Here is a 15,576-nt window from a genome sequence, read left to right as displayed (position 1 = left end):
TGGTTTGAACGATCACGGTGTGGTTAAGAAAATCATGACCTTCGACAATTTTACGCTGAACGATTCAATAATTGTTCACCAAAATTCTCTTACAGGTAAGTTCTATAAGATTTTCCATAATTGAGCGAAATTACTGTAATCGATGCCTTCCAATTGGTACAGACTGGGCACATAGTTGGAATTCGCACGCGGTTGAAGTTAGTAACGTTATCGTAACGAAACATTAAGGAGGAAAATCACTGTTTTCTTAATTTTACAATGATTCTGAAAAAACTAAAATTTCAAAATATGAGTATGCTTTCTTTTATTATGGTTTACTTAATTTCAGACAATTCCAAAATCGCGAAATAACGGTGTTTTCTTAACATGAACCGTTACGATAACGTTACTTAACTTCAATACGATAAATTCGCAGTTGATATACATATTGCGTTGCAGCTGAGTGTCGAATCCATGTATGGTAAAACTATTGCAATCACTGTCACTGTTACGAATTGTTCAGCTAAAATAGCCAGTGATGATTGTAAAGATTCAATAACTTCTCTCACTGGCTTTCATAGTGAAATTCCATAGTACTTGTAATGGGTACGCCAATGGTTATTCAGAAATTGCTTGCCCACCGCAAGTCTAACAATAAGTCGCAATAGAACGTCGAGTTCTCTGCTACAGCTTGTTCTTAAGTAATCGTTGCGTATAACCTTGAAGTGCTACGTCGCGCAGATCAACATATAATCATGTGATATAATGATCGGGCAAGTCCTTGAAGCAGTTGCACATTGCGGTTCGTGTTTGTGTTCGTGAGACTTCTAGTTGAACCACGCTGCCGATAATAATTTATCAGCTCACGAGATGCAAGACTAGCAGTTCACCAAGAAAAAGTTCAGAGAACGACAAATATACCGACAAACTTCTGGTTATTATAAGAGCTAATTAAAAAACATGGAAGATCTGAATGGAGAGACGGCTTTACCAGTCAGATTCAGTATCCACAATTTTCTGTACAAATTACCGTGTACCACGTAACAGAGTGAGAGACCAAACTTGATACCGAGATTTGATGTTGCCTGACACCATTCTGTCCTCCCGAAGGGCAACATTTTCTAATTTTAGCACAAATGGTTTGGTATCTAGTGGTTTTGGCATCACTTATATTCGCGTCGTGATGGTAACCACTCCAAGAATAAGTTTGGCCCTTGAGTATGTTCAACCAACCCACAATGCTGATTGTTCACACTGGGTGATGTAATAAATTTGTCGGGGAAATGCACAATACTGTGTTAGCGGTTAGTGCCCTTGAATTCATTGTGAATACTCTACGTTATTTGTATCACACAGTACGTGTTAATTAACGACGGTTGGCGCCTGATTGATTCGGTATAAAGGTATGCCACGAAAAAACATCAACACGAGCACACGCGTTTGTAAGAAATAGAAATACAAGAGACAAAAATATTAGTGTATAAATCAACATATGGAAATACTGTCTCTCAAAAATCTGATCTTTAGCACTACGTCAATGTGCGAGTTAGAGAAAATGGGTAAAATTTAAAGCAATTGATATTACAGAGATATTTTCATTATTGATAATTGACAAAAAATGAAAAAGTTACAAATAATTTTATTTACATACAATTTGGATTGAAATAGCTTTTAAAGCCAACACGGTACGGTTTTACACTTTTGACGTATGAAAATTTGCCACAAAATTTGTATTGTATTGAAGCGTCCTCTAATCAGTCCTTTTACATGCTCTCTAAATTCAGAGCCTGTCAAATCAAATTCAATTATTACATAAAATGTTTGAAAATCTTTGCTTTTCTTTTCAAACGCTTTTGCGCCTCAATTTAATTACAATTTAACAAACTAGGGCTGCAACAATCCCATTTTATCGTACAATGGGAGATACGTCGTCATTAACTTCCTAAACCTATTTCCTTGATAGCTGGGATTCTCATACTCGCCGTTTGGTTCTATCAATTCGTTCAAAGGCTTCACTGTAGTTTGATCGCTAATAGTAATCGGTAATATTGTGAAGGAGATAAGTGCTTCAAGAAACGCTCGTTCTTTAAGTACCTCCCGCAGTCTATTGAAGCTTGGTGGTTTCACTTCGCACTTGAACTTGGCCATGGTTATGGTCAGTGTGTCGTGATACTCGTGCAGAAGTAACTTCCGATGATCTTTACGGACGTCGTTGGACGGGCTTGTGGCCAGGAAGTGGAGAATATCCACAGCCGGCGAGCCGTAAACGCAGAGTTGAAAGTCCACCTACGATTTTTATGTTATTAATCCCTTCTGTTTTCATTGATAAGGTATATAAGGTGATGTATATTCATTTTTCGGAGATATCGAGCTCTAGCTTTCTCCATTAAACTGCTTAATATTCGCTTTTGCACATATATTATTCTTCCGCTTAGCGAAGATAAGAAGCTGCCCCGTCCACAAAGTAAACCTTTTCCATTTTAGACTCAAACATTGTTATTCGATGAATGTAAAGATCGCATTATCACGTCACATTTTTATCAAATACCTTTGACCTCTTTGCAGACGCTCGGTGATAAACAGTTTGTAACATTCCTTGTTCTATTAGTTATCTACGTTATACGTGTACTTTTGTATTTTTCTTTCCAAGAATATATCACTAATAAACAAGAAGTCAAAACAACATAATAATCATGAGGGGAAACCTTAGCTGCAAATTTCACGTTACTCACGAAGATGTGCAGGTTTGGTTTGCCTTGGTCGTCGTAGCGAAACATCATATTATTTGTCCAGCAATCTCCGTGATTAAGAACGTTAAAATCATCCTTCTGGCATCGAGCAGCCTTGCATCCTTTTTTGAACGCTACTTCAGATAGCTTGTGCATTTTTTCTGAAATTCTAGTCGACATAAATCATCGTCAATTAAAAAAGTATAAAATGAATTGGGTTACAGAAATTGAGAGGATTTTCCGATTGGAAGAAGGTTTGAGTTTTGGCAAAGAATGAGCGGTTCTGCTGATAAGAATTTGTGAAGTAAGTAATTACCGCGGATTAATTTCCGGCCATTTCGCTATTTCTGTTGCGAGGCATTTTGTACCAAGGTTAAAAAAGCTAGTCAACCAAAGAGGATGGTCCTTGTAGAACAGTCCTTTCTTGTACGAAGTCACAGTCCTTGGGTACTTGCGTTCGAAAAATGTGAGAAATAACTGTTTCAATATTTTTATCTCTCACCATCGAAACAAATACTTATTACACAAATTACGAAGAGTACCTTTTCCTCGACAGCTACCGAAGTAGCGTGAAACACAGCAAGGCCTCGCATGGCGAGTATGCAGTGTTCCAGATCAAGACCATTTAGACGATCGGCCGTACGAAAGCCTCTCGGTGACAGATCCTCTATCAGTAGGTGGGTCGGTTTCGCAAGCTGGGCATACAAGCATTGCGCGGACAGGGGTGCTATTCCCAATTTCACCAGAGCATGGTTCATCTTCGGCAAAGTATCCGTCATCATAAGAGATTCCGTGTTGAAATGTCCCCCCACGGATATCTGGTCAAGAGGGTAAATAAATCGGTTACGACGGAAAAAGAACAAAATTTTCGCATCAACAAGCACACTCACGGAGTGGGATAATTACCAATTTCTCATACCATGGAATGGCAGGCACGACCTTGGCGATGAAAAATCTCTTCTCTTGAACCCTGTGCTTACCTCCAACTCGTGTAAACTCTACGGAAACACGATGTAATTCCCCAGCGTAATTCTCCCCTACGGATGTAATCGGCTGTTCGGTTATACCACATATCTTGATTGACTCATCTTTTTCAATTTGTTGCAGGATCTTTTGCATGAAGCACACGTCGAACCACCTTGGATTGTTCTGCGCCATAACTGTTTCAGGTTTAACTCAAATTCTTGACAATTAGCTGTTTGAATTATTAATCCCACAATTTCGTCGTCAAATGTTGAACCTTTATCGATCAAATGCGTAAAAAATTGGTAGATAAGCGTAACTCGAAGGGACGAAAAAGTCTAGTATTCAAACCGCACAACTGAGAATATCGATGATCACTTACGGAGTAACCTTTATTTTCACACGGTCTGCGTATAAACGTGAGTTTAGTCTTGCACTAACCTGTGGCAGTTTTTGTTTTTGCCTTACACAATTAAAATCATTCGCTTGCTGAACGGTAATCTTGCTCGATAAGTCACCTTCACTGTCTAGAATGACGTTGAACACATCAGGCGTGAATGATCTGAAAAATTTCTAACAATCACTGGCTTGTTCCGGGTGAAATATCGACAATTAAAAATAAGCATTTTGAGACTGTAACTGACGAATTTACTTGAATTAAATATCACCTGATTTGTCGCGGTAAACTCCCCTACTTAATAATTTCTCACCAAAACTGATGTCGTTACATTTACAAAATACGAAAGCATCAATTCTTGTCTCATTCTCTCCGTCTCATGCTTCTCTACTGCTGGGGCAGTTCAAAGGAATTCATATTGTCCGCCAGGGTGGTGCAACGCGATTACCGTCATACGAGGTTACTCCTAATCTTGTGTCAAGCTAATCACAAACTCGCCGTAACCTTCTGTTGAACAATATTCACAACCAGATCACACGGTCTACACTTGATGCAAATCCAGCAACACCCTGTGACGTGTCAGGTGAATGTCGAGGCGTTCGCAGCTGTAGAAGGGGCAGTGATGGCACTTATCTGAGAGATGCAGACAATGAGAGTACGTCTCTGAAGGGTAATGAGTAAAAGTAGCAAAAAGCAGATCAGTAGAGTAATGGTAATTCTAGACGGCAGATGCAGCTTTCACTTTTGACCCCAGAGTGTCAGATGCAATGAAAGGCATCGTACACTTGTGTCAATTTTATCGCGTAAAAAGAGAAAAGACTCATTAGTATACAAGGGCGATGATAAAAGTTTCTAATTTATTAATAAGATTAAAAATTTACAAATTTCTTATTGTGTCTGGGTTACGAATGGTATTTTCGTGTTGTTTACGTCTACAAAAACGTGGAAAATACGTATAGTTTACTTGGACTTTGTTATTGTGATCAGAACTTAGATAGTATGTTAATATGGAAAAGTAATTAAGCGTGTAATTCATGTAAGGTAAAAAACGTCTACTTTTAATTACCAACTTAAGACAGCAGTTTTGAGTGAATTTGTTAGAAACGAATCTTTATTGAAACGATCGAAGGCGGTTGATCTAATTTATTTACACAGTTATCTTTCACTGAATTTGAAAGTATTGCTATATAGTCACTAAAACAAAGTTTCTGAGAACAATAATGGTTTTCTTCGTTTTTGAGGTCAACGCAATGAGATCAAACTATGCGTTACTCAAAACACAAAATCGTGTGGCCCGGTGTAATGTGTCGCCCTTTTAAAGTACTGTATTTCTAATCTTTCCGCGCTTCCGTTTTTTCCAGCGAAACGCCGGTCAGCTTGCCAGAATTTATGTTTTTTTAAAATCTTTTGGAGCATGCATTGTAATTTTGCTCGTTTATATTCTCAAATGAGCTAATATGCTGATAAATTTGGCGATACTGGAAATTTGCAATCTGCAGTCTGCAGCGCGAATCTACTATTGGCTATCTGCTGGAGTATTTACAAAACGACTAATATAAATACTCGATATGTGTCCATGTAATAATCATACATGTTTCCGATAACAAGATGAGAAATTACATATCATCGAATACGCAATTAGCTCATCTGATCGTCATTAATTAATTATTTTATTCATAATTCATACGTTGTCAACTCTGGCGATGTTTTCTAAAGAAGAAATAAGGTGCCAATGGAAAGACAAAAATCAAAATTACGTTACGTCGTTTGTTTGCGTCTGGTGTAAAATCTCAGCCGTCAAGTACCGTGCGAAAATTCGTGAACATGCAATTTAAACACTTGAGATTTGTAAAAAATCATATTCTCATAGTTAGTAGAGATCTTAAGTGATGATTAGGTACAGGTTGGTATTCAATGTGTCTTCAACCGTGTGACAACAAACAATCGCAGATAGAAGTTTGTGGCAATTTGGTATCATCAACAGTATATTTGAATTATTTTTTGAACTTGAGAGCAGACCGTATGCCACGAAGCCTCGACATATATGCACATGTATTTACAACCATAGAACAAAATTAATGCGATCTGATAAAAAAAAGTATTCGGAGCGCGTGCTACCGGTAATTAGACGGCTCGCTTATGCCACTATTTGATTAATTTATATCAGTGATAAGAGATCGTTTCTCAGGTTTACGGTGTGGTTGGCAATTCGGATTTCTTTACAACTTATTTAAGTTACAGAAGAAACAAAATTTCCCGTTTTTTTAAACAAATATTTACATTCGTCGGCACATCGCAAAAATTCTGATCCTCTAGGTGCCGGAATGTCTGGACTGTATCCGTTGAATTTAAACATGTCACTTCTAATACTGTATATAAAGAGAATAATGTCTGAGATTTATGATCTGAGAAAATATTGTAAACGGAAAGATTTTCATAAAATTTGTGACTTTCACAGGTCAGTGGTTGTTGGGAATTGTTGCAGGTCAACTTCCCCGTCGATTGAGACATCAGGCGAAGTTGAAGGCGACGTCGAGTCATCACGGTACAATTCATGCTGTTCGCAATCCGATGTTATTAATACGTAGTTAAAAGCGCTGTAGCCGAAATCGTGTCGAACCTCACGCACGATTAACAAGAACAATCAAAGGCCAGCATTTCAACGGTAAGTGCTCTCGACCCTCGGAGAGTGGAAATTTGAATGAGAAATTCCTCGACCTTCTGCGTGCCACAGATTTTTGTCGAAAGGTTTTCAAATACCGTAGAAAACAGGGAAATTTTTGTCCTACAGGCAACGCCCAGCCTTTGCACTTCGGTCAGAATTAGTACGAATCACTCAGTACTCTCTTCGACGCAGTTGTATTTGAACGACAACGACTACGACGACGATGATGATAATGATGATGATGATTGATTGTCGTAATCACGAGGGCAATGAATCTTGCGGTAGATGCAAATGGATCAAATCTTGAACAATATTACTCTCAACTGGATGATTGTAGAACATGGAAGAAAATGACAATGTCGGTATGTGTAAAAGCACACTCGATTGGAATAAATCGTACTAACTCGAAGGTAACGATTCTGAACTTCCCGGTAACACCAACACCAACATATGTTTGTTCAAGTGATGGTTGAAACGAAGAAAAAAAACGGCGAGACGTTCTCAGCGAGTAGAACCCGATAGGAAATAAAATTATCACCCCGAAAAAAGAGCGGCATACTGTGAATCACAGGATAGCGCATGGCAGCCTCCGACCGTAGATTATAATCGAATTTTAACGCCACATAAACGCCCCAGAATTGTTTCTTTTATGGCATCCATTACGGGGTCCCCAAGGGAAAAATCAATGGACTCTGACGAACGGTCGCGCGTACGGGAGAGATATACTTACGTGAACGTAAAAAACCGTACGCGACCACATCTTTGCCAGCCGTGTAACAAATCTACGGTCTGCAGGAGCGGAGGATTTTTTCCCCAGGGGCGAAACGATGCAACGCGTCCCATTAACTTTCCATCAGATCACAGCTTACCATATAAATGGCCACATTGTGCTTTACGATATCGGCGCATCGATGCACACGTGCGTGTAACCTGCAGTTCTGTCCAGTGCTGCGTGCCCTGTGATTATTGATAGCGAAGAATCGTACACGAACAATAAAATGACAAACGTTGACAAAATTTCACACATCGGAATGTGTTCTAAACACCGTTGTAAGTGGGCCAATATGGTTAATGGCCAATCTTCTGTCGCAGGCTCGGGTGCAGCATTACGTTTGTTGTTTCCCGATTCCACCTCCCCATCCCCATCCCCAACCCCCCCTTGAACTGCCAGTTTTTCGGTCGATGCAACCCTGCAGTGTTGCGAGAAACCGACGGAAACCACTTTAATAATTACGACTGCCCGTCTCTCGAGGAATAAAAAGAAATTAATTCCTCCTCGCCGGATTTACGGGGTTGACGGTGGAATGAGCGAGGTGGAGAAGTGGGAGAAGAGATTCGTCCGGCAGATGCGCCGGACGCTAAAAACGAAACTCGGCGAGGCTGGGCCGACGGAATTGGGATCTCGCGTGCCAACCGTTCGATTCTTCTTCCCTATTCCTATATCCTCGAGAGGAAGGACATGTCAGAGTTACGTGACCGCTTGGCTGAATTGAAAAAAGGGCCCGTACTCTTCTAATTGTCGTATTCTCAATTCAGACCTTCAATTTTCTGCTCTCGGTTAAGACACCCTCGAAAATTCCTTACCATTCTACGGCGCAAATGATTTTTCCCCTCTCTTTTCGCGAGACCTACTTCTTTTCCTTTGAACGTCATTTCAATTTTCGCGATCCGCTTTCATCGCACTGCCTTTTATGACGAATGCGCGCTACATCAACTCTGTTAACTGTACGTTATATATTCTGTGTACCATCTCGATATCGATCTGATCAATATTTAGACGAATGATCGTCGAATTGTGGGGACGGGGTAAGACTCGGTGAATTCGAGAGCCTTTGATTTGCCATAAATCAGGTTCTGACCGTTACCCAGTTACCCGTATAATATAGGTAGAGATCAAATATTCGCTCAAATCAATGATTACTGCTGTAGAGTGAACGCAAACGTTGCGTCAACTGGTATCTGCTTCGTCGATATACCTAACTGTGTACGTATGATATCAGAATAAAAATATGATCGAAATATAAATGAATAAATAAATAAATAAACGAATGAATGAAATAAACACTCGATGCAGCAGAAATAATATTTTTCCATTAATTAACACACAGGGAAACCTCCTCCCCAACTTCCCCTTCCATTGCCTCGAGGCACGTGACGCAATTAGTAAGGAATGACAATCGAATGGTAGGGGATAGTTTGAAGTTTCGCAAAGAGGGACCGCCTCTCTGGGCGGGTATGGGTATAGAACGGTGACGCCAATTTTGAGCTAACGAGGAACACGGCAGTGAAACAAATTAATTAAAACTATCCCGTTCACGTAGTTTGGAAGAATCGATGGCAACGCTGCAGCAGCACGGCAAGGATCGTTCGTCTCTGGGAAAGGGCGGTATTTCACGCCCGGTAGTAGTTCTCCCGCTATAGCTTTTAGGATTTTCATTTGGTTCGAGAACAATACCTTATACCCTAAATAAAAGTGAAAGCGATAGTCGTCCGCAGAGACAGTGAGAAAAAAGACATCGCAGGTGGAAATTGAGTCGAAGAACTGCAGGGTTAACCCGAGAAGAACGTTGAAACGGTTTTGCAACGTCAAACCCCCGTCGATATACGTCTGACTTCTGATGTTTGTTTATCGCATCCGTCGACACCGAATCAGCTTTCTGATCCGCGTGGAATCGGAGATTCCGTCGGTACGGCCAAATAAAAGAATACTCACGGAGGCGCGAACCTCGCGTGTTTATTTTATTCGACCAATTTATAGCGAGTCTTTCGGAACCGTTCAGAGATATCAGAATCTATCGTGTCCCACCGATACTGTGACGTTAGAGAAACAAATTCGCCCAATTTCTTTTCTATTTTTTGTTGCAATCGAAAAACGTCTTGCTTTCGATCAGTTTTAAACGAGACGCGTTTATACGATTCTGTGTACAGAAACACATATACAGGTATATATGTAGATTTCAGCGTTGTTTGGTTGATTACTAAATTTCAACGCATGACGGAAGATAGAGAGAGTATTTGAACCGTAAGGGCAGGGATTTTGGTGTACATATTTGCTTTTTACGTTAGTTTCCAGAACAACGGTGAATATTACAGTGGTCGTTGCGTAGCTAGAGGCTAGCGCGCGGTCCGGTTCGTGATAATTATTACCGTTGTTTGTCAACCTGCCACTCGAGGAGTGTTTCGCTACTGCCGAGAGTAGTCAGGTGTATTGGATACGTTATCGCACCGTTTACACAGAGATATTATAGTCGAGGCGGTAGGGAATGATTTTTTAACCTACTGATCTCGCGGTCAAGTTACAACGGAAAAACACCATCCGTCGCCCTGGTTTCGAGCTTACGGCGATACGCGCGGTGTCGAGGTTTAAAAATGAACGGGAGCGATTCAGGTCACGTTTGACAAAATGACGAGTTTTATCCCGCAAAATTAAACGGTAAACCGTGTTGTTACGTACGTGTCACGGGGCCCGTAACGTGGAGAGGAAAAAATATAACAAAAAACGAATCGAAAAAAGCACGCGAGCTTTCACTTCGCATCCGAGCGAGCGCTCGTCCGACACCGCGGGTGAATGCGTTCACCGACGGCGTCGAGCACTCTGGGCGAGGGGGCAGGGGGAGAAAAGAGACTGGGAGAGGAGGAGAGGGTGAAGCCTTTTCGCGAAAGCTGGCAGGTGCTAGTTCCCGCGTCGCATAATGGGCCTAATAGGCGGTAAACTTATTTTCATGGCTCAGCCAGGCCAGGCTTATGGGCTACCATTATTACGTGATAACACGTACATCACATTATGGGATATGGGCGCGTGGCTGAGACGTATTTCGAACCATCATGGCTCTCAGTCCTTACTTCACTCCCTCGGAGAACCGGTTAATATACCGAGAACACCCAAAACTTTGGCAATCGGTGTTTTGTTGTGCTTACGCAAGAAACTCCGCCTTCTGCCAATACCACCGCAATTGCTGGACAATCCTGTCGTTCCGTATCTCTCGTAGTTCCTACCTGCTAGTTCACTGTGGGAGCAAATTTAACCGCGTAACGTATTGTCGTTGGAGCTTTGGGATTGATTTTGGTGAGAAATGCAAAGTGCAAGGTCCCAAAGCGATCAGAGTCGTCCCAGTGACCATAGGCTACGAAAAACGCCTGGTCGAGTGTACATGTGATGCATGTTATTATTGCTGGCGCGGAGGCACTCTGTACATTTTGCTACCACTCATATATCAATACAAGCACGACTAACGATAAGCTCTTGCAAATCCCGAACAATTGGAACCTGCAAGCACTCAAACTGAATGCAGTCGTTATGCCTCGACGCCCCAGCGACCCCGAACCTCGCCTCCGTCTACTGACAACCACTTCTGCCCGATCATCCTATAAAACTGATTTTCCATTCCCTTCTTGCGCCAGACAATTCCGTCCTGCGAAAATGGGAGAAGCCCCCTTATCCTTAGCTTCCTCTCCTCGTGGACTATTTGTACCTAGAGATGCGCGCCTACTTCCGACGCAATCTCGCGGCAATCGATGGAATAGAGTCGTCCATTACGCGAAGGTGGAAATGAAAACCATTCTTCGAATGTCGAGTCATCGTTTCACGTCGTACAAGCGAGTTGCGAACGAGAAGAATTACCATTAAACCACGCATGGTTGAGGCTTGCTTCGGATAGGAATTGGGTTTTTTCGAGTTTTTTTCTCTTGCCACCGGGCTACATCATACATGTTATATAAGTTTATCGGAACCCAACTTCCGTGCGAATGCTGCAGTGAAATTTATGAACTCTACAAAATCTGTGAGTGATTTTTACAGCCCGATAAAATGAAATGAAGCAGGAATAAATCATTTGGGCATTATGCAACGGCATTATGGGCGGAGTTTATCTCTAGACCGCAATAAAACGTACGTTTAGCTAGTTTTGAATATCAACCGGTGTCGAACCGCGTCGAACCTGGATCGACGCGTCCTTTATCCCTGGTACGTTGTATAATTTGTCTGTTTCGTGGGATTAAGGACACCAGACTCGACTCATGAATAGGGGATGACTTTTCTACTCGTTCAGGCAAGTCCCGAGCCCCGTTATCGTGGCTTTGTGGCTTCATGACACGTGGGGGACTCGCCGAGGCTCCGACGAGACCAAAAGTTGCATCTGTTTCCCAGCTACGGATGAATTAACCCCGGCTTGAAACCGCTTTCAGTCGCAAAATGTCACAGACGCGTCTATAATTCGTGACTGCGGGTGAAACCTTCGCGTTCGAAATTAACGAGGCATGCAGAAAAGTACCGTCCCCTTTCCCCTTGATGGACTTGTTGTATAAATCTAGAGAGAATGGCGAAGTCGTGATCGAACGTTCGAAACTTGAGAAGAAAAACTACGTTTTCTTACATGCATCAGGGGATTGTTATACATGTTACGACTCGTTTCACGTTTACTTTTCATCTATTGTTTGACGAGCGCGAACTGGACTTTCTATTCTATCGTAAAACGTCAATCGAGAGGAAAGTATAAGCGTGCTGAGATTACAGACGACCAGGGCCCGCAAATATCCTCGGGTAGTTTTCTCCCCTGACTATTCCCTTTTTTCTTTCCCCCTCTTCCTCTTCGTATTCTTATTCTTATTCTTCTTTTTCTTTCACGTGGTAACAGAAATAACGAGAGATAGAAAAATCCGACAACGAAACGTTGAGCATGGTACAAATCGAACTCTAAGCCTCAGTTTTATCACCCCTTCAATTTTTATCTAGTTTCATCGGATTCGTATTTTTCTAGGCCCCGATCGGGGGCGTCTCTGCTCCCTCCAGCTATCGAATACCCGGTATCTCTTCTTTATTTTTTCCGGGCAATGTGCGCGGCTGGATAAAGAGCTCAGCAAATGAGACGGAATCCCCGTACCTAGACCGAATAATTTTTCAGTCTCTTTTGAAATTGTCGTCGCTTACGTCTCTACTGCGGGGTGATTTGATGACAAGCCGTTCAATTTTATGCGCATAGAGAATTTCAAATCAGCCAGCTCATACCGCCCTGACGTCAAACTCGCACCCCGGCTATTAAATTTGATGCATCGCAGATTTCCCTTATCCGCATCTTGTAATAACGGCACCTCTGAAAATCTTTCTAATTTAACTTGACCCTTTTTTTCTCCTCTCTCGAAAAGCGCCTCGCTGACTACCCTGATGACGGCCTCCTGAAATTCTCGTTAGGACTGGATAAAATCTTCGCTCACGATTAGACTGTGAACTTCTTCAATCTTGCAGAATCTCGTCTACGGAAAATTTTTCATCAAATGAAAATGCCAAGGATGTCGCAGTCACCTCGTATCGACAATATATTTTCGCATTCTCTGTACTCAGATAAGATCGCACAGGTGTATTACAGAAATTCCATGTTATAGGTATGAACATGGATCGTCGAAGCCTGTGAAAGATTCCCTGTCGTTTCGCTAAAATCGATATAAGCGTAGGTCGCCTTGCTCTAATTTAGCCATTATGCACATGGTACTTTAGCGGTACACGGTAACATCGATGTAACTATAAAATAATTGCAGATACCGTTTCAGGATGATGAAATAATAGCAGGGTAATATGAATCACAGAGAATTAGGTACTGGCCGGTTGAACATCGACCGGAGAATTTACGCCATTATAATTCATTTCATATCTCTACGTGATTCAAGAGCAGAAGAATTTATCTGTCCGTAATATCGACCCTAGTTTCGATAGCTTCAAAATTATAACCATATTACACTGCGCTGGTAGAATTTCACATTGCGTATGAAATTAATCTGAATATTCTGTGCGAATGTATTGGATAATGTGCCGCAATGCGCTGTAAAGTTTTACGTGCAAGCGTGAGGTAAACTATACAACAAATAAAACAATCGTTTAATAGTTCGCATGATTATTTTGTTTCAATCATTCGCAGTATTAAAGCCCCTTGAAATTCTACGGTTAAAGCTTTCTATTTAAATATAATATGTAAATTGTTCGTTCTCGTAACAGGAGTGTAGTTCATACTAGTGAACCATTTCTCTCGTCGTTTGAAAAAAAAAAAAAAAACGGGAGAAAGGTAGGTGAACGATTAAAGCCTGACACAGTTAGTATAATTCGAATTCAGCTTGTGTTGACGTTTATAAGCAGTCTGCGATTTTGATGAGCTCGGCTAAACAATTTACTCTCTCATTATCTCGACGTTCTGACGGGCGCATCTTCATTTTTCACGGTTTCCGCGTTTTTCCCTCAGCCCCCATCCCTCAAGAGAGACAAAAACCTGTGTAATGCTTTCGTAAATTGTTGGAACCCCGGGGCCTTGCGCTATTTAGGTTAATTAGTCTACTGAGTCGTTAGCTATGGCGGTGGACGTTCAAACGTATAACGTGAACGACCTTAAACGCCAGGGGAAAACCTGGCGGACAGGAATAAATCCCTGACTGCAACGCATCGCGCTCCGTGCAATCCCGATGGCAAAACCGTTTCTGCAGTTGCGGTCCTGAGACCGCTTCTGACTTGCAACTCCTTCAGGAACGGATATATAGACATTATCCGTGCAGCAGGCATACATCTCAACTAGATGGTGCGGAAGAGCGCGGAGAATCGACGCAGAAGTATTGATCCGGTCTTTGATCTCTGTAAAAGAAAAATGAGGAAAAAAAAAAGAAACTTTCGAGCGAATAACGTCAGAAATTCGGAACAATGTGCCCCACGCGTAATAACTTATTCCCCTCAAGAAAACAAAACATGAAATATATACACATATATTTATGGACTTACATATGTATATGTCATCGGGGTTGGGAATTGTTACAAAGTAGGGATTCCTCGAGATCGCGAAAGTTTTTAAACAAGCTTGCAGCGTGGAAATAATTCCTTCACGAAGGAAACGGATTCCGTTGATCGTTCGACCTCAACTCTCTCTCTGACTCTAGGTTACCCGGAGCGGTTCGTGGTGCCGATTTCAACAAGTCCAAAGAAACGACGGTCCAGGGAACACTGGCTTTTAATTAAACGACTGGAAGACCAGGGTGAAATTGACTCCTGCTCAACGGATCCCAGAGCTCGAAAGTGAACCGGGAACACAATAACGTGGTGCACGAGTGAATCTCGAGGTGAACTGGAAATCGTATACGTGTGTGTGTTTGTGTGCGTGTGTGTGTGTGCGCGCGCGTTCGTATAATTTTTTGTTTTACTTGAACAAAAGCCAACTTCAAACAAGTGCTTGCAGACGATGAAAGGGGAAAAAGGTAAGAGAAGAAATAGAATCACTGATATCCACTCCTCAATTGTTTCTCCGCACTATCTTCTTAAAGCTGTACCTCTTCCGTAGATAACAAGGGTCATCCGGCCGGTAGAGCCCCAGGACGATTCAGGATCCATGGCAAATAGAGAAAGTTCACGTCAAAGTCTGCGGTGCATTTCAAACGGTTGACGCATACGATCTACAGATATTACACTGGGTGTAACTATTCAAGGCATTTAAAAGTGTGGTCATGAGAGTGTGGAATGAACATTACACTGAATATAAAACCATTTATTGGTAACAAGAATGCTGACATGTTTGTATGTTATACCAGTGACACAGTCGACATGTATTTGAATAAAATATTTCGAATGAACATAACATCAAATGCTTTCATCTTTTATTATTCCACGTGAACCAAACTTGTACACCTACGTTGATGGAATTCAGTAAAATACGGAATTATACAGTTCTGAAATCACATTGATGTTACGAAGTTATTTACACTGATTGAATGACGTCAATATTTTGGGAAGGATTTTATATTCAACGATCATCAGGATTTTCACCAGAATTTCTATCGCAAAAATTTCCTAAAGTTAGCACGAAGGAAAGAGCACCTGC

General features: G+C 41.5%; 2 protein-coding genes and 1 long non-coding RNA gene across 11 annotated transcripts in view; 2 read left to right on the top strand and 1 right to left on the bottom strand.

Annotated features, from left to right (window-relative positions):
* Positions 1 to 15,576, top strand: part of LOC107221612 (hemicentin-2) — a 302,996-nt gene that overhangs the window by 170,879 nt on the left and 116,541 nt on the right. The window lies entirely within an intron of this gene.
* On the top strand, positions 4 to 15,268 carry LOC124295114. 4 transcript variants are annotated; one of them, XR_006905016.1, is made up of 7 exons: positions 4 to 95; positions 3,816 to 3,877; positions 4,600 to 4,723; positions 6,527 to 6,733; positions 6,860 to 7,095; positions 14,642 to 14,956; positions 15,040 to 15,268. It is a non-coding gene; the product is annotated as an uncharacterized LOC124295114 (long non-coding RNA). The 4 variants fall into 4 exon arrangements; XR_006905015.1 differs by having other exon boundaries at positions 4,600 to 4,738; XR_006905013.1 differs by having other exon boundaries at positions 6,554 to 6,733; positions 15,040 to 15,267.
* On the bottom strand, positions 1,599 to 3,866 carry LOC107221775. Of its 2 annotated transcripts, none has more exons than XM_046743605.1 (5): positions 3,615 to 3,866; positions 3,251 to 3,526; positions 3,025 to 3,185; positions 2,712 to 2,877; positions 1,599 to 2,265 (listed from the first exon to the last, which is right to left on the bottom strand). In XM_046743605.1, exons 1-5 carry the CDS (start codon positions 3,864 to 3,866, stop codon positions 1,864 to 1,866), a joined length of 1,257 nt encoding a protein of 418 aa, XP_046599561.1. In that variant the 3' UTR covers positions 1,599 to 1,863. The 2 variants fall into 2 exon arrangements, with proteins under 2 accessions (XP_046599561.1, XP_015516389.1); XM_015660903.2 differs by having other exon boundaries at positions 3,025 to 3,158.

Source organism: Neodiprion lecontei, chromosome 6 (assembly GCF_021901455.1).
Source record: "Neodiprion lecontei isolate iyNeoLeco1 chromosome 6, iyNeoLeco1.1, whole genome shotgun sequence".
Taxonomy (NCBI): domain Eukaryota; kingdom Metazoa; phylum Arthropoda; class Insecta; order Hymenoptera; family Diprionidae; genus Neodiprion; species Neodiprion lecontei.
The sequence above is the reverse complement of the archived record's forward strand: the minus strand, read 5'-3'. Positions and strand labels throughout refer to the sequence as shown.